The sequence below is a fragment of the Anolis carolinensis genome, chromosome 3, assembly GCF_035594765.1.
Source record: "Anolis carolinensis isolate JA03-04 chromosome 3, rAnoCar3.1.pri, whole genome shotgun sequence".
Lineage (NCBI taxonomy): Eukaryota > Metazoa > Chordata > Lepidosauria > Squamata > Dactyloidae > Anolis > Anolis carolinensis.
Window position 1 is genome coordinate 197,752,225 of NC_085843.1, and position 26,015 is coordinate 197,778,239.

At 38.4% G+C, this 26,015-nt stretch overlaps 1 protein-coding gene across 5 annotated transcripts in view; it reads right to left on the minus strand.

Moving 5' to 3' along the window:
* c3h10orf90 (chromosome 3 C10orf90 homolog) overlaps positions 1-26,015 on the minus strand; it is a 144,179-nt gene that overhangs the window by 69,319 nt on the left and 48,845 nt on the right. For all 5 annotated transcript variants that reach the window (XR_010004580.1, XM_062976058.1, XM_062976056.1 and 2 more), the window contains exons 2-3: positions 18,158-18,252; positions 12,473-13,568 (exon numbers count right to left, since the gene is read on the minus strand). Coding sequence is in view for 4 of the 5 variants with exons in the window: in XM_062976058.1 (XP_062832128.1) it covers positions 12,473-13,568; positions 18,158-18,252 (1,191 nt within the window). In the remaining variant the exon portion in view is untranslated. The remainder of the gene's footprint in view (positions 1-12,472; positions 13,569-18,157; positions 18,253-26,015) is intronic.

A 26,015-nucleotide genomic window follows, 5' to 3' on the forward strand; every position in this document is an offset into this window, starting at 1 on the left:
GTCTCACCCCTGGGGGGATTCAGAGCGGTGTAACAACATGGGAAATGGCAAAAATTCAATGTCGAACATACATATAAAAGTAACACATAACGTAACTAAATCGGTAACATATAAATATGAATTAAAGCCATAAAAACTACACAAAGAAATATCAAACATAAGTATAATGCATTACACATTGCACCAGTCCCATGGTTATCATTTAGCTGCTTCAGTAATGCTATCACTTGCCAAACACCTGCTTCCATAGCCAGGTTTTAAGCTTTTTTTCTGAACACCCGGAGCGGAGAGGATGATTTAATCTCACTGGGAAGGGAGTTCCACAGCTGAGGGGCCACCACCAAGAAGGCCCTGTCTCTCGTCCCCACCAATTGCACCTGCGAGGGTGGCGGGACCAAGAGCAGGATCTCCCCGGTTGGTCTTAGCACTCAAACTGGTTCACAAAGGCTAAAGCCAGCACTTTGAATTGTGCTCAGTAGAAGACTGGCAGCCAGTGGAGCTGATGCAACAGAGGGGTTGTATGCTCCCTGTAATAGAGACTGCTCTTATGCAACTTCTCCAAAAGAACAACTACTTGTGGAATTATTACTAATGACAAGCCGGCATAGTGGTTTAAGCATTGGACTATGACTCTGAAGGTGAAGATTCAAATCCCCACTCTGCCATGAATTGCTTTTATACCTTTAGTGGCAATGCAAAAGAAGCAATTTCAACAGGTCGCTTATGTGACAAGCTACACCTACAGGGATTCTTCTATAGGACTATCTGTCCCGCTTTACACCTGAAGCTACCTGTTGGTGAAAAATCAATGGCCTGAAATATAAAACAAAAGGGGAAGAAAGAAATCCCCTTTGTTCTTTACCTGGAGATGGGAAATGTGCAGTCTAGAGGAAGGGAAATCTAAGTGCCCCTTGGATTCCCCTATATCCATCATAACCAATTTTTAAGAAAAAAACTGAAAAGGAAAATACATCTTCAGAAACTTTCAGGTGACCAGATTCTTTCCACTCCCTAAACTGCCAGTTCCAGGATTGCTTAGAACAGAAAACTTAGAGTGGAATAATAATGTTGTAATTCTGTAGTGTGAATGGGTCCCAGGTAGTTATATAACAGTCCTTCCATTTGAAGACTCTGGCCCCTTCCACACCGCTGTATAAAATCCACATTGAATAAATATTTTATTTGAATGAAATATTTGATCCATTGTAACTGGAACATTATTCTTTTTGATGGGACAAGGTTGCGATTACCTCTCCACAAGCAAAAGATCCATAACCTGGATGGGAGAGAAGGCCAATTTTGGGAAAGCGCCTATCTGAAGTCTGAAACTTTATACCCTGAATTGTCTTACTGCATAACAGCTGAGTTGATCCTACCAAAAGTAAATCCAAGAAAATACAAATGAGATGCACTGCCAGCTGTTAACTAAAGTATTTAAGGGTAACAACAGCTGCTACAGCTGCAGTGAGAAACATCACTACTGGGATCACAAGGAAGCATGGTAACAAACTTAATGGACTTAGGGAGAAAACCTGCATAAAATAGATATCGGTTTGATGACTATGATTGAAAAACTGAACCAGTATATTCTATAACAGTGTTGTAATAAAGATAAAATATGTCGCAATATAGGTTGAGCATCCCTTATCTGGAATTTCAAAATCCAACATTGTCCACATGGATGGCTGAGATAGTTACACCTTTGCTTTCTAGTGGCTCATGAACACAAACTTTGTTTCATGCATAAAATTGTTTAAAATGTATTAAATTGCCACCTGGCAATGTGTATAAGGTGCATAGGAAACATAAATCAATGTCATGTTTAGACTTGGGTCACATCTCCAAGATATTTTGTTTTATATATATGCAAATACAAGCATTCCAAAATCCAAAAGAATCAGAAATTTAAAAGGATTTCTGGTCCCACACATTTCAGATAAGGTATCTCAGCCTGTACTAGAATTTTCATTTGTTAATGCTTCCGTATTTATTTTTCAAAGTCAGTAATTCTGCTCCATTGAGAAAGGTTATTCCAGGGTATTATACATAAAATCATACAGATAATACAAGGGTTATCTAGAAAGTAGATTACGTTTTAGAATTAAAAATGAACAAAGTATGGGAGAAAACATTTACCATATGTAGTTGAAAGCCACACTTCTCAACATAGTCGCCATTCAAATCTAGACACTTATCATAGCAGTGAATGAGCTTGGCAACTCCTTCCCCACAAAACTCTGCCGCTTGTGTCCTCAAGGCAGCATTCCGGCAACGATGCGCAGCTGCGGGAAGGGGTGACTGGCTGGTTGAGGATGCAAGCAGCAGAGTTTTGTGGGGAAGGAGTTGCCAAGCTCATTCATTGCTATGATAAGTGCCTAGATTTGAATGGCGACTATGTTGAGAAGTGGTATTTGGGTGTGGCTTTCAACTGCAAATGTTTTCTCCTATACTTTGTTCATTTTTAATTCCAAAACATAATCTACTTTCTGGATAACCCTCATATAACTAAAAATGAAAATCAATAAATAATTTCATCCCTAATAGTTCTTGCCTTTTCTGTCTCTGATTCATTGAATCTACTTTTCATGCTTCCAGATTCCTCCCCCATAGGAAATGCAAATATATATATAAAGTCTATAAGATGGCCTGCGTTTGGGGCAGCATAAACTGAGATGTATCACAAAGCAGGAAGACAAGGTCCATCTCCCACACTTCCTATTAAGACTGCATTGCTGCAAGTTATTAAAGTACAGTGCCAAGTGATATTTTATATGCAGATTAGATTGGATCCCTCCCGTATTTCATTTCAAAGCACAACTCAACACCAGTACTAATGAAGGCTTGTGAATATTACTCATTTCCTACAATTTGTCACTGCTAAAAGGTTGACAGGTAATTGACTACTCATTATTTTTTTTATCCCAACAAGAAAGGCCACGACCTTTGAGTCATAACTAATTAGCACTATTTATAATATTCTAAGCAGAATAAATGCAGAAAGGTTACCAAAATATCTTATTACTGGATTGAAACTATTCAAAAGGCACGTTCACATTATAGACCAAATGAATATAGGATGCTGGTTCATGATGTACCAGGACATAGATCCAGCTAGCCCAGTGGTTCCCAACCTTTGGGCTTCCAGGTGTTTTGGACTTCAACACCCCAAAATCCCAGCAAGCTTATCAGCTATTAGGAAGTGTGGGAGCTGAAGTCCAAAAACCTCAAGGCCCAAAGGTTGGGAACCACTGAACTAGTTCAAGACTGTCTAAGGAAGCAGTTCTCCAAGGTATCAGAGATCTTTCCAATTGTTGTATTTGGTAAGTATTATACGGCAGGTCATACTGTATAATTGCCATCCTTCCAAATTCTGCACTCAATATTTGCTGAGTAGCTGTACGGGCCTCCAAAAGTCCCAAATCCTATACAGAATAGACTCACTGAATCAACTGATTTAACCTATGTGTTGACTTATTATTCAATAGCTGATTCATTGGGTCTACTCTAGTTGGCGCTAAGAAGATGCTACAATAGCACTGACAAACACATTTTGGTTCCTCAATTGTTAGACATATTTCTGTGCATAATGGACTTGCTGATTCCAAAAATTGCACCAGTTTTCCCGTATCATCTCTTGTTTCTGAGATACAGAGCATATGTCATATATCAATTGCCATATGCTCGCCCATAAAGAATCACGACAACCATATTATCTTAGAAACTAGAGTCTATCCAATGCAATTTTCTGAAACCCCAGAACCAGATCTAGAAATCAAGACACCAAGAATTTGGGGGCGGGGGGGGGGGACTGTGTAGTTAATGTACAATAATGAGTTAGCTAGCAGTAATATTAAGTTTCTTATTCTAAGGTTGCTCTTTTCCATCATGTCATATAAACTGTATTTAAAGAGAAAATGTACATCACTTGTTGTGTAGTTTTGTCATGTTTGGGGCAGGAATCTAATTTATTTGATAGTCACTAATGAAATTTGGATGCCCTCTCACAATGACTTACCACAACCAAACTTTCTGAGTTCCATTAAGGTGATATTTAAGACCTTAAACAGATTCCTAGTGGAGCTACAAGTCTCATTTGTATGTAGATCCCTGGTTAAAATGAATCTAGGAATCCAACATTATAGCTTGAAACGGTGAGACAAATGATAGAATAGCTGGAATTCCCCTTGTTTTAGAGGTGCTAGGAGTAATAAAGTGTGATCCGGACTTGTAAAGGAGGTTCTCCTGGGCATTTTTGTTCTGTATTTGCAGCCAAAAAAGTGGTTCCCCTTTCCTTCTAATGTTTGAAGACTTCTGGAGACACACACTTTAAAGACCAATTAGGCAACAAGTCCTTTAAAATACTCAGTTCTGCTCCCACCTCCCAATGTGCAATATTTTAAGTCATCCAAAAGGTGAGAAAGAAAATAATAAGTAAGTCAAATATTAAATCAAATATTAAAATGCAGGGTTTTTTTATTTAAGGATACAATCATCTATAGTTCTGCAACCCTTTCTCTGTGTTATTGGTCTAAAAAGGAGTGAACTTCAGTTACAGGATGCTGGTGTATTGAGCATCACAAATGATTCCCATAACAACAGCAACAACAACTGTTTCTATCCCACTTTATCACTCTATAAAGAGACCCAAAGTGGCCAACACTAAAGCAAATACAAAATACAACATGAAAATAGGGTTAAATACTGTAATTACTATAAATAAACAATTAAAACCATCCAAAACCTATTCACATACCTAACATAATTTACAGCATTCACTGGGTCGGTCCTAAAACTTAAGACTTAAAAACTTAAACGGCTTCTCATGCAATTCTTGAGGCAATATTAGTTTTCTTTCGGGTTGACCAGAACAAAATTAAATTCCTTTGGGAAGAATTAAGTGACCTCTATTATATCTGTCTTCTCATCATTTACTTTGGATATGTGTTCCGAGTTGTGTTTTATGTTTTCAGACAGATCAGTCAAAATGCCCCTGCACTTCATCCATCTTAATAATGAATGTACTTTAAAGAGAATTAAGCCTAGTCAAAATAAACCAGTTGCTCAACTTCAGGCAAAACCTCTAATATTTCTTTTCCCTGGGCATTAGTTTTGCTTATGTAATTTTCAACTTCCATTTTTAAACACTTTTGTGTTACCAAGTACCTGAGTTTGAGGCTGTCTCATTAAAAATCTTCAAGTGCAAACCTTTTCCTCTTACATTTAATAAAATGTTTACATTTGCTTTCAAACTGCTGTTTAGCAGCTTGGTTTACAGGGGTAAATACAATTATATACACATCTTTCTATTGGTTCATTTGTATGGCTAGGTAAATGCTTTTTTGGGTTTTGTGTTAAAGAGAGTACGGTAGCATCGGGAAAGGCAACAATTTTTTTTTAAAAAAAATATGCAAAGTTAGCAAATATTTCACAACAACAGTCTCCAAGTGAAACTATAAGAGAATACTAAAACAGTAGGTGATACTGGAATAAGAACTTCAAAATGAAACAGCCTCTTCCTAAGGAAAAATGGTCAGAGTGGTTTGAGATAGTTAAAAAAATAAATTTGCCTTCTGCCAATTCTACATTACATTCAATTTGATCATTTTTGTAAATTTCTAATTGACAGAAGCATTAACCACATATTTTTCTTAGAGCCAGCTCCAAAACTATTATTCTATGCTTCTATCTCTGGCTGAATTCAATGCTATATTGCTCGTTTCCCCTAATTCTTAACAAATTATCCTCTCTCACACACACACAGAAAGAGAGAGAGAGTGCGAGCTCTGACAATCAAACAGAAGTCTTATGCCACTAGATGTAATAGGGTGATTTAGGGCCCTTCTTTACGGACCATTTAATGCAGTTTGAAGCTGACACAAGGCCACAAAATGCACACAGGCAATGCATACTGCAGCACATATCTAAGGGTATACAATGCTTTTTTAGAGTTTCAGGGAAGTCTGAGTTCACCCAGAACAGGTGCTGTGGCAGATGCTAGTACTGTATATTCCAGATCCAGGGTGAAATCGGCCCTTCAAAATGCAAAGCGCACTGTGAACACAGTAAAGGATCCAAAACTGGGTTGCCAAAAATGCCCCAAGGGCTGCCAAAAATGCCCCTTGACAGCAGGAGGCTAATCACCCCCATAGGATGCATAATAGATTCCTTCCGCTGCTGCAACTTTACCTTTTTCACCCCTATATGTTTCTGATGCATTTATGCACATCTTCCCAGAAATGAATAAAAGGAAGCTGCAAAGTGGCTTGAGGCCAGGGTCTGTCTTCAACACAATCACTTTCACAGCAGTTCAAACCATGGCAATTGGTTATCCATGAAGGGAAACCGGTTCCTCTCAAACTAGTTCCAATATAGTTTATAATGTCAGTATAGAAGTGCCCTTAAAGTACAGTCTTAACTAGTCCAGTTGGCCAAGGGACAACCAAGATGGCATTATACTACTTGAAACTGTGCTGAATCTAAACCTTCTCAGCCCAAGGATGTGGACTGACCATCTCAAGAGGTTCATCTATATAAGTAGTAACCAACCTTTTTTTTTTTTAACAGGGACCACTTGACCTGGGACCACTTTGACCAGGGACAACTCTCCAACATTAGTACCAAATGGGTTACAAATCAGTTTTTGGTCAACATTAGATTTGGTTTGGTTCAGTTATTTGGGGTGTTGATTCAGAAAATTGCATTGGATAGACCACATCAGCTCTCTGATACAGAACATATGCCATCCAGTAGTCGCCATGTGCTCACCCATAGAAACCCATATTTAATAATCTAGAGCTGATGTGGTCTATCCAATGCAATTTCTGAATCAGCACCCCAAATAACCCCACTAACAGGCCTAAAAATGAAGATACCAAGGTGCCCCTGCTTCCAGGCACCACATAAAATGGCTCCGCTCAGGGGAAGGGAGGAGGAGGAGAAGCAGCAGTCAGGAGGCTTCTTGTCGCACCTTTTGTGGGAAGCCAGCCTCTCCCCTCCTGACCTCCCCATTGCCTTGACACTATAAAAAGGTTTCACAAGATCAGTTGCTCTCATTGCAACAGTGTAGTAACAGTGAGGTCGCGGACCATATTTTAGTTCTTGGGAACCACTGGTGGTCCACAGACCATACGTTGGGAACCACTGATCTATACTATAGAATTAATGTAGGTTGGCACCACGTTAACTGCCATGGCTCAATGCTATGGATTCCTGAGAGTTGTGGTGTATGAGGCACCTGCCCCCTTTGGGAGAGAAGGCTAAAGACATTTTAAAATTACAACTCCCATGATATAATAGCACTGAGCCATGTGTGGTGTCAAACTGCATTATTTCTACAGTGTAGATGTACTCTCTTTCTTTAGCTTCCATTTAAAACTACCTGTTGGACTAACAAGGATAAATATTGAATGGGGCAAAAAATAGGAATGGGAAATTTCTTTTAGAAACAAAAATACATATCCAATACTATATATATATATATATATATATATATATATATATATATATATATATATATATATAATAAAAAAAATTATACACTTACTTTAAAAGTAAGACTTTAAGAAAATTAACCCAACTGAAATTTCTGCTTTAAAATTGTTGATTTTTTTTAAGAATGGAAAAACATGCAGACAAAAATGTTTGTTACTGTCTATATTTTATTATCCCTGAATAAAGTTTAGCTAGCTTGTTTTTCTTTTGAAAAGAACAATTCCAATCATTCTAATTCTCCTTCATGTGCAGTTCCATTACTGAACTCTCTTTACACTTAGCAAACATTTCTGGAACAATTAAAATTCCTGTTTTTATTAACTGCCTTCAAATGCTAAGTGGTTTTTATTTGCATGACAGTGTCTCCGAACAGAATTATTTCATGAGGTTTTCAGCAACAGCAAGGGACTTTGAAAGCATTAAATACCACAGCAAGGGTGGGCTATATGGGAAACAGTCCTGCAGCTACACAGATTTCTCTTAATAACATTTAATATAAAGGGGCAAAGGGGGCAACCACTGAGATTTGAGCTCAGCAGTGTGTGTTGGAGTACAGCCAGGAGGGTATATCGACATTATTAAAATAGATCTCACGTACAGACTTCTTTCAGAAGCATCTATAAAAGAATGCATGTTAGGTTAGGACAAACTGCTGCTGAGCACTGGGAAGGAGGAGAAATCGGTAAACAGCATCTCAAAGCTGACTGAGCATTGACCCAGGCTGGTTCCAGGTCAAGAATGAAGGAACATGGATTTGTCTCTTGACTTCTCCTGGAACTCCTCACAAAAGTCAGCTCAGTAATGCCTATCTAAATTCTCTGAGTACATTTTCTGCTCTCCCAGCAGACTCTTCTTTACATACTCTCGGCATACATCCCACAAAAGCTAGGAGACCTTTCCAAGGTGAAATGTGAAGTCATAGAAAAGATTAAAATGATACATGATCATCTAATGCATTAAGTGGGGAAAATGCATCAAATGGCTTCCAACTTCCAAAAGTAAAGACAATTTATGAACAGGGTATTTTTAGGGTCTCCCATCACTCCAGGGAATGGAAAACCATCCGAAATAAAGCAGTTTTTCAGGCCTCCCCTATCCAAATATGAACTAGAACTGGCATCATATCTGTTGTGGAAAAACACACTGGAATGTGCTGCTGGGGAGTTGATAGGGCAAGAAAAGCAACATTCTAGAGAAGTGGTTCTCAACCTGTGGGTCCCCAGATATTTTGGCCTTCAACTCCCAGAAATCCTAACAGCTGGTAAACTGACTGGGATTTCTGGGAGTTGTAGGCCAAAACACCTGGGGACCCACAGGTTAAGAACCTCTGTTCTAGAGCCCTACCAATTTACTGTATATTTACTTCCTTTTTTGTTTTACAGGCATGTTTGTAGATCACTTGATTAATGTTTTTCAGGTTTCAAAAAAGACATGCTATTTTGTATGCCCACCATCCTTGGATTTTATTGTATTGAGATTTCTCTCTTGCCGTTAACTATAACCAAAATAAAACTAGCACAAAAAATAAAAGTACATGAGACATGAGCATAAAAACTACAGCCTCACTAACAGGAGCGTCCCTAGGTTTTTTCAGGATGTAAGCCAACCTAGGTCCGTGCACCCCCCACCCCAAACTGCGCCCCCCACCCCAAACTTACCACCGGCGGTGGTGGCGGGTGGTGGCGGCAGCGACCATTGGGTTGCTTACCGCGGAACAAGCAAGTATTTTGTATTCTCGTGAGATCTCACGAGATTTCCACGAGACCTCACGAGATCTCGCAGAAATCTCTTAAGATCTCACAGAAATCTCTCAAGATCTCGCAGAAATCTCACAATATTTCGTGAGATCTCATGAAATCTCGCGAGATTACAAAATACTTCCTTGTTCCATGGTGAGCGACCCAATGGTCACCGCCGCTTCAAGTGCGCCCAGAAAGGGCTGCGCCAAAAGCGGCGGCTTCAAGGGGCTTCAATGAAGAACCGGGCCTGCTCACTAAACAGGGGAAGTATCAGTAGCATGCTCCACTTTGCCACCCCTTTAAGTATAGAGCCTGCCAGCTTCCATTATACTTCCAGCAGGGCTCCATGATTAAAGGGGATGTAAAGTGGAGCATGCCGCACTTTCTTTTTTATGCATGAGCCCATACATCATGATAAAATGTCCTGAAATGTGTATATTTCAGGTCACTGTCAAGACTGGAAAACCATTAGGGATTTCAAGTTCACAAAGGTAAGATTTTACCATTTTATTGTTCTAGAAACACACTCACACATATCAAGCCATCAAACCAAACCACCCTTTTGCATCATATTTTTATTCTGAAGGTGTTAATTCTTACCTACAGTTTGGAAGAAATATATGCATCAGTACAAAATTATGCTAAATGGTATCTCAAAATCAAATCAAATGCTGACTTGGAGGATTTCTGTTAGCAGGAAGGAACATACCAATTCAAAGTGCAGGTTATGACCTACAAAGCCCTCAACGATTCGGATCCTGCTTATCTTCACAACCGTATCTCCCCCTACAAACCAGCGCGGGTCCTTAGATCTTCCCGGGAGGCCCTTCTCTTGTTCCCATCCCGTCACAAATACAGTTGGTAGGGATGAGGGAAAGGGCCTTCTCAGTAGTGGCCCCCCAACTCTGGAACTCTCTCCCCAGGGAGATCAGATTGGCCCACACCCTGTCCACTTTCTGCAAAGATTTGAAGACATGGATGTTCCAATGCACTTTTGAATGAATGGTCAGTCATAATTTATTGCTGCCCAGTCATAGCTGTTTACTGCCCTGATCTCCAGCACTTTATTCCTACTTCTGTTTTTTGTCCTGTGTTGTGCACATGCCTGCCCCTCCCTTGTAATTTGAATAGCCCCACTTTTCAGTGCAATATTTGCTGATATTTTATTTTGTCAATAATGTTAAAAATATTTTATGACATTTTATTTTACTGCTAAACTGTTTTAATTATATTGTTTTTGTGTTAAAACTTTTATCTGTTTTGATCTCTGGGTTTGGTCCCCATGTGAGCCGCTCCGAGTCCCTTCAGAGAGATGGAGGCAGGTTATAAAAATAAAGTCACGAAGAGTCAGAAGCAACTGAATGAATAAAAAAGAACAACCATCTTTTCTTCCATACTTCTATCCTTCCTCCCTATAGCCCTCCCCCATCTTCTCTGGAACAAATTCAAGATGATATGATGGACAGAAAGGGATACATACCTTCCCCGTTCTTCTAAGGAAGCCTTCCCTCACTGAAGATATATTACAGCCACTCCCCGAGTTACAAACATCCAACTTACAAATGACTCATAGTTAAGAATAAAAATGAGACAACATGAAGTGAGATAAATCTACTCCTCAGAAGAGTTATCATAGGGGAAAAGTGTCTCCACTGAAACTTTATCAACAATCTTTGTTTCCACAACAAGCCAAATTTTTCAAAATCAAATTGTCACAGGAACAGAAAATGAGGTGAAATCTTCTGAACAGAGGCACAGACAGCAAAACAAACACCACATGGGTGTTAACTCTTCCCTATGCTATGCAAAGGTACAATATATATATACGTATTGGCTGGAGTTACACTTTAAAAATGTATCTGTTTAGACTTAGATTCAAATTCAACTTAATCAATTAATTTGCTCTATTTTTACCCCACCTCAAGGCGGCTTACATGGAGGCAATATTCAATGCCTGAAAACATATAATACAGACATTAAAATTAAATTACATTAAAATTATTATTAAACATTTAAAACATTACAATTAAAATCCCACCATCCATAGTCATAATTCATGTCTTTCCATAGTCAATTCCATATTTTCCAGATCTGTTAAGAACAAGTCTTCAGAATCTACCCTATTCCTAACTTGGGGATTGCCTGTACTTGAATCCCACCTATTACCAGGAAACCTAAGGTGTAGTACACCTCATTAATGTTGACTGCATACCAACATTGTTGTTCTACAACCTATTTATTTAACAGATTTTACTCAGTAGCTCAATTGTGCCTAGGGTATCTGTTACAGGATTATGGCTATTAACTCAGGGGTATAAGTTATGGGTATATGAGGGCATTATCCCCTCTAAATAAGAATACTGGCCCCGCAGAAGAAACGTTTCTTCAGTCCTTAAATTTCTAGCATTGTAGTAACTTAAGATTTCAGCTGAGCATTTAGAAATACCGGAAACATTACCAAGATTATAGGGTTGTTGTTTGTTTTCCGGGCTGTATGGCCATGTTCCAGAAGTATTCTCTCCTGACGTTTTGCCCAGATCTATGGCAGGCATCCTCAGAGGTTGTGAGGTATAGAGAAACTAAGCAAGGAAGGTTTATATATCTGAGGATGCCAGCCATAGATGTGGGTGAAACGTCAGGAGAGAATATTCCTGGAACATGGCCATACAGCCCGGAAAACATACAACAACCCTGTGATCCCAGCCATGAAAGTCTTCGACAACACATTACCAAGATTATGCTAACACAGCACATGTAAGAGAGTATGGACATGAATGATTTAAACTCTCTCTCTCTCTCTCTCTCTCTCTCTCTCTATGCAGTGCTAGAAATTTAGGAATCGAAGGAAAATGTCATTTGTCAGGGGCAGAATTTTTATGTGGGAGTGCAGTGCCCTATTTTATTCTGCCTGTGTCTATACCCATTGTGCTAATCCACCATAACCTAGTAACTGAACATTTCCTTTTGCATTAAAAATTTTTCACATGCTATGTTTGGTTTTGGATTTCACTTTTTAAAAATCAGGGCCCTGCCGATATGTATTTGGAGGCAAAGGAAATGAAAATGGGATTATATAGAAAGGACATTCTTGTTGTAGTGTGCATATATGAGAATATATGCGATGATCTTCAGATTCACTCACTATTTTAAAAAGGAGCTGCTGGCAATGTTGTAAAGGTAATGTGATTGACACTGCCCTATATATCTGATCCAATAAGACTGGGTGCATTTAACCTACTCACCTAAATCATAGGTCCAGGCAGGAAAGTGAGGAGGCAGTATAATGTGGTTGTTGTTTGTATTTCCATCATTGCTTTTCATTGGACTTGAATGATCATGCCATTGGGGAGTATCTACAACTGACAGAGTCTCAGGTGGAGAGGTATCTTTCTGGAGATGTTCAGCCCTTAAGGATTCAATTTCCAAAGTCTGTTTTCTAACGGAGTAGTCCTCCTCAAGATCTGCATTCCAAATTGCTTCAAGCAGAGTCTTGGCATCCTCTGGGAGTTTTGTCTTAAGTACTTCTGTGATTATCTTTCCATTAGCTAAACCATTCACTCCATCTGGTGTTAAACTGGAAGAACTGCAATTTATCCTGAAAGACGCAACTGACCTATGCGTTTTTGGGCTCCTAGTTTGAGGTTGATGGATAGGCACTGAAAGAGACTTGTCTACGTAATATATTGCATTTGGATTATGCTGGGAAACACTGAGGTGAACACTTGAAGTAAAGGAAATGGGTGCTTCCTTGTTCGGGTTGTTTCCAGGGGGGACCACTCTGTTCTCTTTATTTTCTGTGTTAGAAAGTCCCTTGCACAACTGTGGATGAGGTTCAGAAACCTTTGTTTTGGTGGCATTTTGATTTTGACAACTTCCACGAGTATGCAAAGGTCTGCAGAGCTGATGTGGGACAGTCTCGTTCGAAGCAAGAAGAGTGTTCATTAGTGGTTTATTTTCCTGGCATTTCAAACAAGAAGGGTCAGAAGTATCCACCTGTATTTTCCTGTTCCGCGGTGGAATAACTCGTCTAGCAGTGATGGTGATGGAAGCAAAGCCTTTCTTCTGATTATGACACTCTTTGCTATCAATCTCTGTTCCAAATACATTGTCATCGGAAGAGATCTGAATTCCTAATCTTCTGGGAAGTAATATGAATGCTCTGTTAATGTTGACTGAGCTATGATTAGCCAAAGATTGATTCACATGATTAGCACCCGACTGGGTGATTACAGAATGCCTAGTGAAGACAGTCTTGTTTTCATTTGAGTTATTTTCATTAATAATCTGTGAAATGACTACAGATGAAATCATTTTTGCATCTTTTGATAGAAGAGAGTCCTGCAAAGAAAAAAAAATTCAAATCATGAAAGTATCCTAAAAGAGTAAACACTGGAAAAATAGACTCGAAAGGAATTTGCGATAGCATCAAATACTTTATGCAAGGCTTCTTGTTATATTCTACTTCCTGCAGTTTTACCTTAAATCATTCTTTTTTAATAAAAAGAAATAGTGGCATACCTCAGAAATACCTGCAAAAGCAAGAAAGGGGAAAATGACCAATTTCATGCACAAATTACAGCTTCCTGGAGCTGTTTGTCTGAATGATTAATTGATTTGCTCTGTTGGATGTGTGGCCGCATGTTTGTTTAACAATGTATGTGCCAATAGTAACTGTCAATTTCAGATTATAACCTACGCCACACTGTGCTTTCATGCCAACCTGCTGAAATATTAAAGTGCCTTGGGCACTTACAGCCTCCAAGTGCATTGCAAAATGAATTACGTAGGTGGGTTGTGATTTTCTATGGAGTGATTCTGTAGGAGTTGGGTCAGTGCTGCTTCACAAAAGCATCAGCTATGACTTGGAGAAGAGGATGAGAATTTTCCCACTTGGCCACCCACATCATGCATACATTACTATAGTTACTTAGGATCCCATTTACTGCATTAACTACTTGTTGTTTAACATTCCTTTACTACATCAAACATTAACAGCAGGGGAGATTTATGCTCAGTATGTGCCATATTTCATGCATCAGACAAAGACAATCACCAAGTCTCTTGGCATAATTTCCTTGAAACAATGTCTTTACCCTTGGATTTATTTTCTACACACAGTTAAAATAATACACCACCAACTCTGCCCAAATTCTCCGGCAGTGGAAAACAATGAGATCAATTGGATGTAAGTAGGAGAAAATGTCAGGAGTGATTTCATCTTTGTTTTCATTTTCCTCCTTTCTATCCCATTCTACAGTTCCATTTCGGCTGAAAAACTATATATTTCAAAAACAGCAGCAGCAACAAAACAAACTGTGCAGCAAGATTTTTGCCATCATTTTGTATTTCCTTTCTAATGCTATGCAGGTTCTTTATGCAGCCCACACAATAGAGTAATACTTTCTTATCTGAAAACCAAGAAATATATTCCTACGTAGCTATGGCCGTGTTTGGGAAGCAAAAGCAGTAAATGAAGGGAAAAAAAAGGTGGTTTCTGGAATTCATTTAGGTGAGGAATGGGCAATTCTCAGGGCTTAGGAAGCCACAATGGATCCCAACCCCCCAAAATGCTTTCCAACACTCATGTTTTTGACCTTCAACCTTGTCATGCCTTTTTTTGATAAAGCTTTTCCTGAACCTAAAATTTGGCAAAATTCCCCATGATACAATGTAGAGAGTTTTCATGGGCAAAAACAATTTAAAATGGATTTTGGGGGGCCCATGAGGCTACATTTGAAGCCATGGGCACCTCTAATTTGGTCTGATAGCACTCTGAGCTTCTTTAATATTTTGAATATATCAGCCTATCATACAACACTATTGTACCTGTATCACAATTGCCACTGTTGGGTGTTCCATGTCAGCTTCCTTTCTCATTATGCTGACATGCAGAAATTTCAACACCTAAAACCTAAGATTTTAAACTGGGGAAGGGGACTTAAAATATTTGCATATAATAGTTGTTAAAAGCTTAGGAATAGAGAAAAATGATAAATAGCAAACATACTCAATGTGAACTCTACTCCCATTCACAATGTACAGGGAGCCTACAAGGCAAGTAAATATAGAAATCATTCCATGAAGGTAAAATTACTGAAAACTATTTGTTTCTCAGTTCTGTCCAATGCCAAATGCAATAAATAGAAATGTTTGCAGGACGAAGACTGTAATTCTATATCACTGAGTGTCAAATATAGGTGTTAAATTTTTGAACATTTGATCATCTATGATTAGCTGAAATGTCATCAATATCAAACTTTACAAAGGAAATGTTTTCAAAGAAAATGAATCTCACTCCTACATAAAAGTAGGCTCTGAAGGCAACATCCCCCAATTTCAGTTGCCCTTTTGCTTTTTCCTTCTCTCTGTGTGTCTAAAACAATCTATTAAAAAAGTGACAATATGGAAACTTCACTGAAATGAATGGGGACATCAAAACGTATTTTGACCAGTCTTGTGTTAAAGATTCCTCCAGTGTGTTATCCCTGTGGGTAAAATTCAGGCAAATGCAGATGGATCTGCACATATCAAGTGTCCATTCACCTTTTTTACCTTGCAAGATATTTTTCAAACTCTCAGCATTGAAATAAAAAAATCAGTGTTATTCAGTTTAAAAGAATGATGCTGCACAGTGATGAAGAGACAACTAAAAGAAGAAAGCAGCAAGACCAGCGGTATTGTGTATATATCCTTGCACATGAATAAAGGGCACAGTTCATAACCAATTGTGTGTTGCTGCTGCTATTGTTATACATTATTTATAGAACCGTAGCAATGAATGAGGAATCCCACACAAGGTTAACAAAAAACAAAGGAAACAACACAGAACCACTTACGAGTATGTATGATTCTAATCCAGGAGATTATTGCAAGCATTTTTCACAATAACAAAGTCAACTAACAAAGTCACAGGGAGCAGTTTGTTCAACACTGATTGTCTTACTGTGAAAATAGAACCAGTAAAGTTGTTTACCTTGTGCTAAGCAATGGTAAATGTGTGTTTACCATTTCTGCACTGTGTCCCATTTCTTCATAAATGTTATCCAGAAAGCCTTATAAGTGGTGCTTAATGCAAGGGTGACAACATATAAAATTGTTGTAAGGATGTATACTCATAAAAAACATTATGAGGGATAACCTTGCATGCTAACAGTGACAGCTAAAGTAGGTTGGAGACCATAAGATGGAACCACTGGCATTAAGTGATGACCAAAGAGTGGCTATACTTATAGGCAGAAATTGCAAGATGGCAACAATATTGTTGTTTATTCATTCAGTCACTACTGACTCTTCGTATCCTCATGGACCAGCCCACGCCAAAGCTCCCTGTCAGCCGTGGCCACCCCCAACTCCTTCAAGGTCAAGCCAGTCATTTCAAAGATACCATCCATCCATCTTGCCCTTGATCGACCCTTCTTCCTTTTTCCTTCCATTTTCCCCAGCATCCTTATCTTCTCCAAGCTTTCCTGTCATCTCATTATGGGGCCAAAGTAATTCATCTTTGCCTCTAATATCCTTCTCTCCATTGAGCAGTCGAGCATTATTTCCTGGAGTATGGACTGGTTGGATCTTCTTGCGGTCCAAGGCACTCTCAGGATTTTCCTCCAACACCACAGTTCAAAAGCATCTATCTTCCTTTGCTCAGACTTCTTTATAGTCCAGCTCTCGCATCCATAGGTTACTACAGACAATACCATTGCTTTCACTTTCATTGCCATTGTGATGTCTCCACTCTTCACTATTTTATTGAGGTTGGTCATTGCTCTCCTCCCAAGAAGTAAACATCTTCTGATTTCCTGGCTGCAGTCTGCATCTGCAGTAATCTTTGCACCTAGAAATACAAAGTCACTGCCTCCACATTTGCCAGTTATCAATCAATCTAGTTGCCATAATCTTGGTTTTCTTGATGTTCAACTGCAACCCAGCTTTTGCACTTTCTTCTTTCACCTTGGTTATAAGGCTCCTCGGCTTCTCCTCGCTCTCAACCATCAAAGTAGTATCATCTGCATATCTAAGGTTGATAATGTTTCTTCCAACAATTTTAACTCCAGCCTTGGATTCATCAAGCGCCGCACGTCACATTATGTGTTCTGCATACAAGTTGAATAGGTATGGTGAGAGGAGACAGCCCTGCTGTACTCCTTTCCCAATCTTGAACCAGTCTGCCATTCTGTGGTCTGTTCTTACTGTTGCTACTTGGTCTTTATACAGATTTCTCAGGAGACAGACAACGTGACTTGGTATCCCCATATCACTGAGAACTTGCCACAATTTATTATGATCCACACAGTCAAAGGCTAAATGGCAACAATAACAACAAGAAAAAACTTGAAGAAAGCTGGAGTTTATACTCTCATGCAGAGGGCCTTGGTCATGGATTTTACACCTGAAAGGATTTTCTGTACCATGTGTAATGGCACCATGTGTGGCTCCACAATCGCACAAATGATGCTGTACATCAGATGCCTTACAGTTGCCACAGGATCAGTTCTTTAAATGTTACATGAGAACAGGCCTTGGGAAACACTTTTCCTTTGGCACTTTTTCAGGCTGAGGGACAGCATTTGCTTTTGTGCAACACAGTAAGCCCAAAGGCTATGTTTTCCAAAGATGACTGATACACTGCAAAAAGCCTGTTACATTGAATGGGTAATGTTTGTCAAGAATGTGTTATTCCTTCCAGCTTGCATGGTGCCCTCTCTTTCTCAGGAATGTGAGAGGTATATGAATTAATAAATATGCTGCCAATAGAATTTTAACATCTTAGCCACCACTTTACTTTTCTGCTGAGTAAGTAAACTCTAACCAAACACTAAACAAACAGTACCATGCTGCATACAGATAAATCATAATTTAGAAAGTTTAAGTACATGCCATTGACAAATGTGGAAGCTTAATGAAGGCTGATTCTATTTTGTTTGTTTTACCTTTGTCCAGTTTGTCTCTCTCTTTGTTGCTCTATTACACTGAACAATTGTACTTGCTTGCCAAGCATTCGCTCTGTACAGATTTTCTCTTTTTCCTAAACAAAACAAAAGATAAAAAGTTACTTGAAATCACACAACAGTACAGGAAAACGAAGTTCAATTCTATGCACTCAAAATGAATATGCCTAACAGATATGATCTGGGAGGCATTTTTCTGAGAAATGACATTGCTTTGGTCATATATGACGTAGATAAAATCCCACAGGGAAGCTCTTTCTTGTGTTTCTAGATCTTGGATCATGAAGATTGTTTTTCTTTAAGGATGCTGAACTGTCACAGCTAAAGTTCCTGGATAGCTCGAAATAGATAATGTTTCCAACCTTTTGCTACTCTGGCAAAAGTATATATCAGCAATACCTAACGGTAAGTGGAATGTTTACTCAGCATGTTACCATGACAGTTGTACTAAGATTCCTCCTTCGGAACATGTACAATAATAAAGGGCAATCCCTTTAATACGATTCGGATGTCTTGGGAAATGTTTGAACCAGACAATCAATCCACAAAGCTAGAAAGTCAATCTAAAACTGAATTGAAATCAGGGGCAATTCTCCCTCCATATGGCAACAACAATTAGTTGATTAATCGGCTAGATCAATCCATTTTCAAAAAGTATCCTAGTTAACTAGGACAGCCAATAACGATCCTATGAACAATCAGCGTAAGCATATTGTGTGTGTATGTGACTTCAAGTCGCCTGTCTACCATGAATTTCCTAGGGTTTTCTTAGGCATGTAATTTTTAGAGGTGGTTTTCTTAGATCCTTCCTCTGTTATATAGCCTACAGTATTCATTGGCGATGTTCCGTTCAAATACTAACCATAGAATCACAGAGTTGAAGAGACCACAAGGGCCAACCAGTTCAAACCCCTGCCATACAATAAAAGCACCCCGTACAGATGTCCCCCCAGCGTCTGCTTAAAACCCTCCAGAGAAGGAAACTACACCATGCTCCAAGACAGCATATTCCACTGCTGAACAGCTTTTACTGCCAAGAAGTTCTTCCTAACATTTAGGTGGAATCATTTTCCTGGAATTTTAATCCATTGCTATGTGTCCAAGTCTCCAGAACAGTAGAAAACAAGTTTGCCCCCTCCTCAATGTGACATCCTTCCAAATATTTAAACCTAGCTATCATGTTCCTTCTTAGCCTTTTTTCCAAGCTAAACATACCCAACTCAAACATACCAGTTCCTCATAAAGATTGGTTTCTAAACATTTGATCATTTTGATCACTCTTCTCTGGACATGTTCTATCTTGTTTATGTCCTTCTGGAATTGTGGTGCCCAAAACCAGACACAGTTTTTAGGTGAGGTCAGACCAAAGCAGAATCGAGTGAGACTATGACGTCCATTGATCAAGACACTATACTCTTGTTGATGCAGCCTAGACTTGCATTCACCTGACCTTGTTTAGCTTCCAAGATCAGACAGTATTCGGTGCATTTGGAATAGTTAGGCAGAAACATTTTGTTGTTGTTGCATACCTTCAAGTTTGTTTCAAACTTAAGGCAACCCTCAGCTTAATCAGTCAAGGAGTTTTCTTAGGCTGAGTGAGTATGGCTTGTCTAGGAACACCCAGTTGGTTTCCATGACCAAACAGGGGTCAAATTTTGGTCTCCAGAGTCATAGTCCACTGCTGAAACAGCTGAACTATTCTGGCTTGAACCACCATTACTTCCAAGCAAATATACATATGCTTGCACTATTAGATTCCTTTAATTGTGGCATAGCTGTAAACATGTAGCCCTCAAATGGAAAATAGAGGAGAATTTACAGTACAAGCTTTGCTGAAATATTAGCAGGATCTAGAGCAGTGCTTCTCAACCTGTGGGTCCTCAGATGTTTTAGCTTACAACTCCCAGAAATCCCAGACAGTTTACCAGCTGTTAGGATTTCTGGGAGTTGAAGGGCAAAACATTTGAAGATCCACAGGTTGAGAACCACTGATCTAGAGGGTTAGGAGCAGAAACCTCCTGTGGTAATGTTAAAGGTAAAGGTTTCCCCTGACATTAAGTCTAGTCGTGTCCAACTCTGGGGGTTGAAGAGCCGAAGAGCCGGCGTTGTCTGGAGATGCCTCCAAGGTCATGTAGCCGGCATGACTGCATGGAGCACCGTTACCATCCCGCCAGAGCGGTACCTATTGATTTACTCACATTTGTATGTTTTTGAACTGCTAGGTTGGCAGAAGATGGGGATAACAGCAGGAGCTCACCCCGCTCCCTGAATTCAAAATGCCGACCTTTCAATCAGCAAGTGCAGCAGCTCAGCAGTTAACCCACTGCGGTAATGTTATGGAGGCATAATTTCCTTCTCTTGGCTGACTGGATTAGTCAGCCAACAGTTGAGCCTAAAAACAGAGAAGGGGCAGAGGTCTTTGACTCAGTTCAGGGATATAACCATTATGCAACAAAGTTAGGGCACAGTAAAAGCAGTTATAGAGTAGGATTGCCAGACTGAAAACTGGAGAAGGCTACTGTAAAGTTGTGTAGAAGAGAGAATTACAACAAGTCTTGCTTTTTCCACAACCAAGTAACAAGCAACAGTTGTTATAACATCCCCTTTAAACAACAACTAGCTGTGCCCGGCCATGCATTGCTGTGGCAAAGTGGTGGTGGTATTGGTTAAAAATTGTGTAATTTTAATTTGACGTTATTTGTATTTTTTTATAAATTTATTGTAAGTTATCTTTTTATTATATTTTATTATTTTCTTGTATTATTTTTATTTATTTTCTGTTATAGTATTTTATTGTATTAATTTTTTAGTGTTTTAAATTATTTTTAGTGTTTTTAATTTTTTTTATTGGGTTGCTAGGAGACCAAGTTGGAGGAGCTTAGCCTTCTAACTGGCAGCAATTGGATAAAAGCAATTATTCCTCTCTCTCTCTAATTAGGACTTTATTTTTCTTTTCTTTTTGTTGTATCAACCTAGAGGCATGGATGATGGGTTGTGTTGTCAAATTTCGAGGTTGGGGGGCCTGTAGTTTTGTTGTTTTGTGGGTCGCTGTGATGCCATCACTCTTTTATATATATAGATTAAAGATACAAGGGTCCTTTCCAGTTTCCATTCTGGCAACCCTATAAGCAAATCCCAAAATTCCTAGGCTAGAACTAGTTTGGATTTCACATAGCTTCAACAGGTCTAGTATGATCTCAGCTGGCCTTTGCTCATCTTAGTGAGTTAAGAGTGGACTTTGTTGTATATGAACTTGAATAAAATTAAACAGTAGCATCAGATTGCAAAGTAATAATGCTTTTAATCTGTTCCGGGGGAGGGGCAAGGACTCAAACAGCACATTTAAGGCCAATTGATTTATTTTAGCATGAACTTTGGGACAGATCAGTTTACTTCTTCAGATGCACTGATAGACTGATATTAAAGCTACAGGTTTATATGCATGATTACAAGTCAGGGATGGGAATGTAATATGATACATAAAAATTCAATCTGTGACCCAGGACATAAATCTTCAAAAAGTTGAGTGAGCTAATAGTGATCTTTCAAGTAGTTAGAAGCAATAGCATAATCAGATGTCTATTTCAGAAACCAGGTTTTAAATTGAGCTGATAAACTCTCTAGCCTTGTCTAGAATCTATTTTAGTCCTCTCCCCCAGCACCCAAATCCCTTAGTGCTTGTGAATGTATTTGCATATATTCTGAATATATTCAAGCTTCTGCACTCAATTCCCTTTTTCGGGTAGAAAAACAGTACTCAGCAAAAACTACTACTTCCAAGGGTGAAATCCAGTAGCATATTGTTAAGTCAAACAACCTGGTGGAAGGACAGGGACAGCAGAGGTCTTTGGTGCATTTCCTCATGCTGTAATGCTTAGATAAGTAGCTGGCCTCTATTGCTGTTGTTAAAACATTTGGATTGCTAATATCCACCCAAAGGCCATCATCTGTGTCACAGTTTCTTGTAAGTAACTCCCCTTACTGGCATCTTGAAATTGAGGGCTGAAGGGTTCTTGGTAGAACAGGTTGTACTCCTAGTATTCAAAGTAAGATCCATGTAGCTCCAAGAAGGAAATGAATGTGGAACAGTGGAGAAGTATCAGTGGGCAACACAACTGAGTTTAAAAGATTAAATTCTTAATACCACTCCATCTCTTTCATAGTACTTCTTTCAAACAGTAAGTAACAAGGCAGGGTTAACATCCAATTTCCATACATTCTTCCCATATTTTCAAAACACCAGCCTCATTGCCATGTCTGTCACTACACAGTCTTTTCTTCCTAATAAAGGTAACCATCTAATTCAAAAATTCTAATGGTAAACTACAACTATACCCTGCTTTTTGGTTTTCCAGAGTTTGCCTGAAGCTCTTCAAAAGCCTTCAAATCTAATTTGAGTATAGGTCACAGAGGAAACAGAAAATGAGTCTCTGTGTACCACGAGAAAGAAAGAGCGCAGAAACACTATTGTCTCTAGTGACAACACAGAGAGGACTAGATGTCTTATTCAGGCTGGAAAAGTTCACTGTCAGAACAAGACATTCAGGCTGAATTCAATCTCCTACTGCAAGATTCCTATTGTATTTTTAATATGAAGCAAGTGATAGTCTTCCAGAAGAAAATCTGGGGAGCCCATGTGGATAACCTTTATCACAATTGCTTACATCAAAAAGAATCAATACATTATATATTTTTAAAAATGAGAACAGGATATTTTTGTGGCAGAAAAAGAAAATAAGAGGAAGTAGGTTCTGCCTGCCCCAGTTAAAGATTCATTTTAGGATAAAATGTTGATGCAAAAAGAAAGAAAGAAAGAAAGAAGAAAAGGAAGAAAGAAAGAAAGAAAGAAAGAAAGAAAGAAAGAAAGAAAGAAAGAAAGAAAGAAAGAAAGAAAGAAAGAGATGAGAATAACTAAAACCTACAAAATTCTTTTACAGTGGGCAATGGAAACAGGACAGGTAAAAGACTGCATGAAGAAGTGGGCATCTCATATTGGACATCCTATAAAAATTGAATATTAGGAGAAGATTTGGAATGCTAAACTAAAATACACATATCCTTATGATCTCAAAGATATTTGGTACAAAATGATATACCAGTGGTACATGACACCACAGAAATTGACTAAGTGCTATAAAACATTCAAGATCAATGTTGGAAGTGTGAAGCCCAGGTGGAAACATTTTTCTATATGTGGAGGAGATGCAAAACTGCAAAAGCTTGCTGGAAAAGTATTCGCGAATCTATACAGGAAATAACGAAAATGGAATTTCCAATAAAGCCAGAGTATTATTTATTAGGATTGAGAGATATGAAATTTGATAAAAACCACTACATTTTATTTAATTACCTGACCACAGCAGCCAGAATCATTTACACGAGGAAGTGGAAGTGTAAAGATATTCCAACTAGAGAAGAGTGGATATTGGAGATATTGGATATAATGAACATGGATAAATTAACATAGTACTTAATGACTCATCATGGAATGAACTCTAATGAAAAAATCAATATAAACATATAAAGATGGAGTGGACGATAGGATAGATATTAAAACAGACATTTTACTCTGATGGAAAAATTGGAAGTCAAATAATTTTTCCTCGAACCGTTTTCCTGCAACCGTTATTTTTCCCTATTTTTTTTTGTCTTTTTTTCTTCACACTCCCCCCCTCCTAAGACAAACACCATTTGATTTTTAAAGTAAATTTTGTAATTCTTCACTTTTCCCTTCATCCCCATCCCTACCCCTCAATAACTTTGAAATAAAAATTATTTAGCAAAAAGAATCAATATATTTTACATTTTAAGAAAATGAAAACAGGATATTTTTGTGGCAGAAAAAGAAAATGGAAGGAAGTAGGTTCTGCCTACTAATGTTTCAAACCTCTGAAATTAACGCTGAAATTTCTAGTTAGGTTTTAGACCTGTTATATTCCTTGAATGACCACACTTGATTCGGTAGGTACACTTGTGATAAATCCTCTGTCATCCCATTTTTTGAACTGGACAGAATATTGAGAAATTGAATTGTTTCCAAATAGGAAGGCGATTAGACAAGGTTGTGTTTTATTACTCCATGTGTTTAACTTGTAAGCTGGACATATCTTAAGTAAACACCTGTTTCGACAGGCTTTTGATTTCTGTTATTGATGTTTTTAAAAGATGTTTTAAAGATGTTTTTCAGATGTTTTAAGATGTTTTTAAATTGTTAGATTTTAGCCTGTTCTTGTAAGCCACCCCGAGCCCTAGGGGAGTGGCGGCATATAAGTTTGAATAATAAATAAATAAATAAATAAATAAAATTAGACTTGGAAAAGGGGGCATGAACATTGGAGGAAGGAACATCAACAGTTTAAGATCTTCAGATCATACTTCTAGCAGGAAATAGCAAAGACTTGGAATGACTTCTGAAGAACGTAAAGGAAAAAAACACAAAGGCAGGTTTAAAATTGAACATGCAGAAAACAAAAATAATTACCACATATGGGTTACATAGATTTCAAGTAAACAGTGAAGACACTGAAATACATCAAGATTTTCATATCTTGGCTCAATAACTATTCAGAATGGAGACTGCCGTCAAAAAAGTCAGGACAAGACAAGGACTTGGAAGGGCAGCTATAAATTAACTAGAGAAGATCTTGAAGATATATCATTGAATACTAAAGTAAGAATTGTCCATGCCATTGTATTTCCCATTTGTATATATAGTTGTGAAAGCTGGACAATAAAACCAATTGGAAGAAAATCAACTCACTAGAAATATGGTGCTGGATATGAGTTGTATGGCTACATGAGTTGCTAAAAAGACACATGAATAATAGTTCCTAAAGCAAACAAAGTATGAATTTTCCTTAGAAGCCAAGAGGACTAAACAGATACTCCCATACTTTCCATATATATAAAAGGGTAATGAAATTTCGGCCTAGGACAAAACAACAAAACTACACATCCCAGAAACACTAAACTTGGCAGCACAACCCCTCATCCATGCCTCTACGTTCATACAACAAAAAGCTCCAGCTACTCCAAGCTACTGCAAGGCTATTCACTACTATTCCACCTGGCCAACAAAGGATTCCCATAAGCCACAGCAACGCGTGGCCGGGCAAAGCTAGTTGAATATAAAATGCTTTGTAAAGTAGAAGAAAGTAGTAAAAGAGGAAGATTGCATACCCTGTTTCCCCGAAAATAAGACATCCCCAAAAAATAAGACCTAGTAGAAGTTTTGCTGAATTGCTAAATATAAGGCCTCCCCTGAAAGTAAGACCTAGCAAAGATTTTGTTTGAAAGCATGCCCAGCACCTGCCAAACAGAACACCAGAGCATGCAGGATTGGTAAATGTACATACCAGTTGTACATGGAAATAATGGTAGTAACAATAAATTATTGATAGGATTCACAGTTTGTCTGGTTATGCTGGTTTGTGATAACAACTACTGTGCAGTATATAATAAATGTTCATTTTTTTGTTCGACAATAAATGTGAATTCTTCTTCATGGAAAAATAAGTCATCCCCTGAAAATAAGACCTAGAGCATCTTTGGGAGCAAAAATTAATATAAAACACTGTCTTATTTTCGGGAAACATGGTAACAAATAGATAGACTCAATCAAGGAAGCCACAATCCTGAGTTTGCAAGACCTGAACTTGAGTGTTGATAATAGGTTGTCTTGAAGGTCTCTCATTCACCAGGTCACCAGAAGTCAAAGTCGACTTCATGGCAATTAACAAAAGCATGGATGACATTCCCTTAAGTGTCAATCTGGAAGTGGAAATGATACTCTATATTTAATCAGAACCACAATTTTCTCCTACTTTTGCAGGCTGAACTT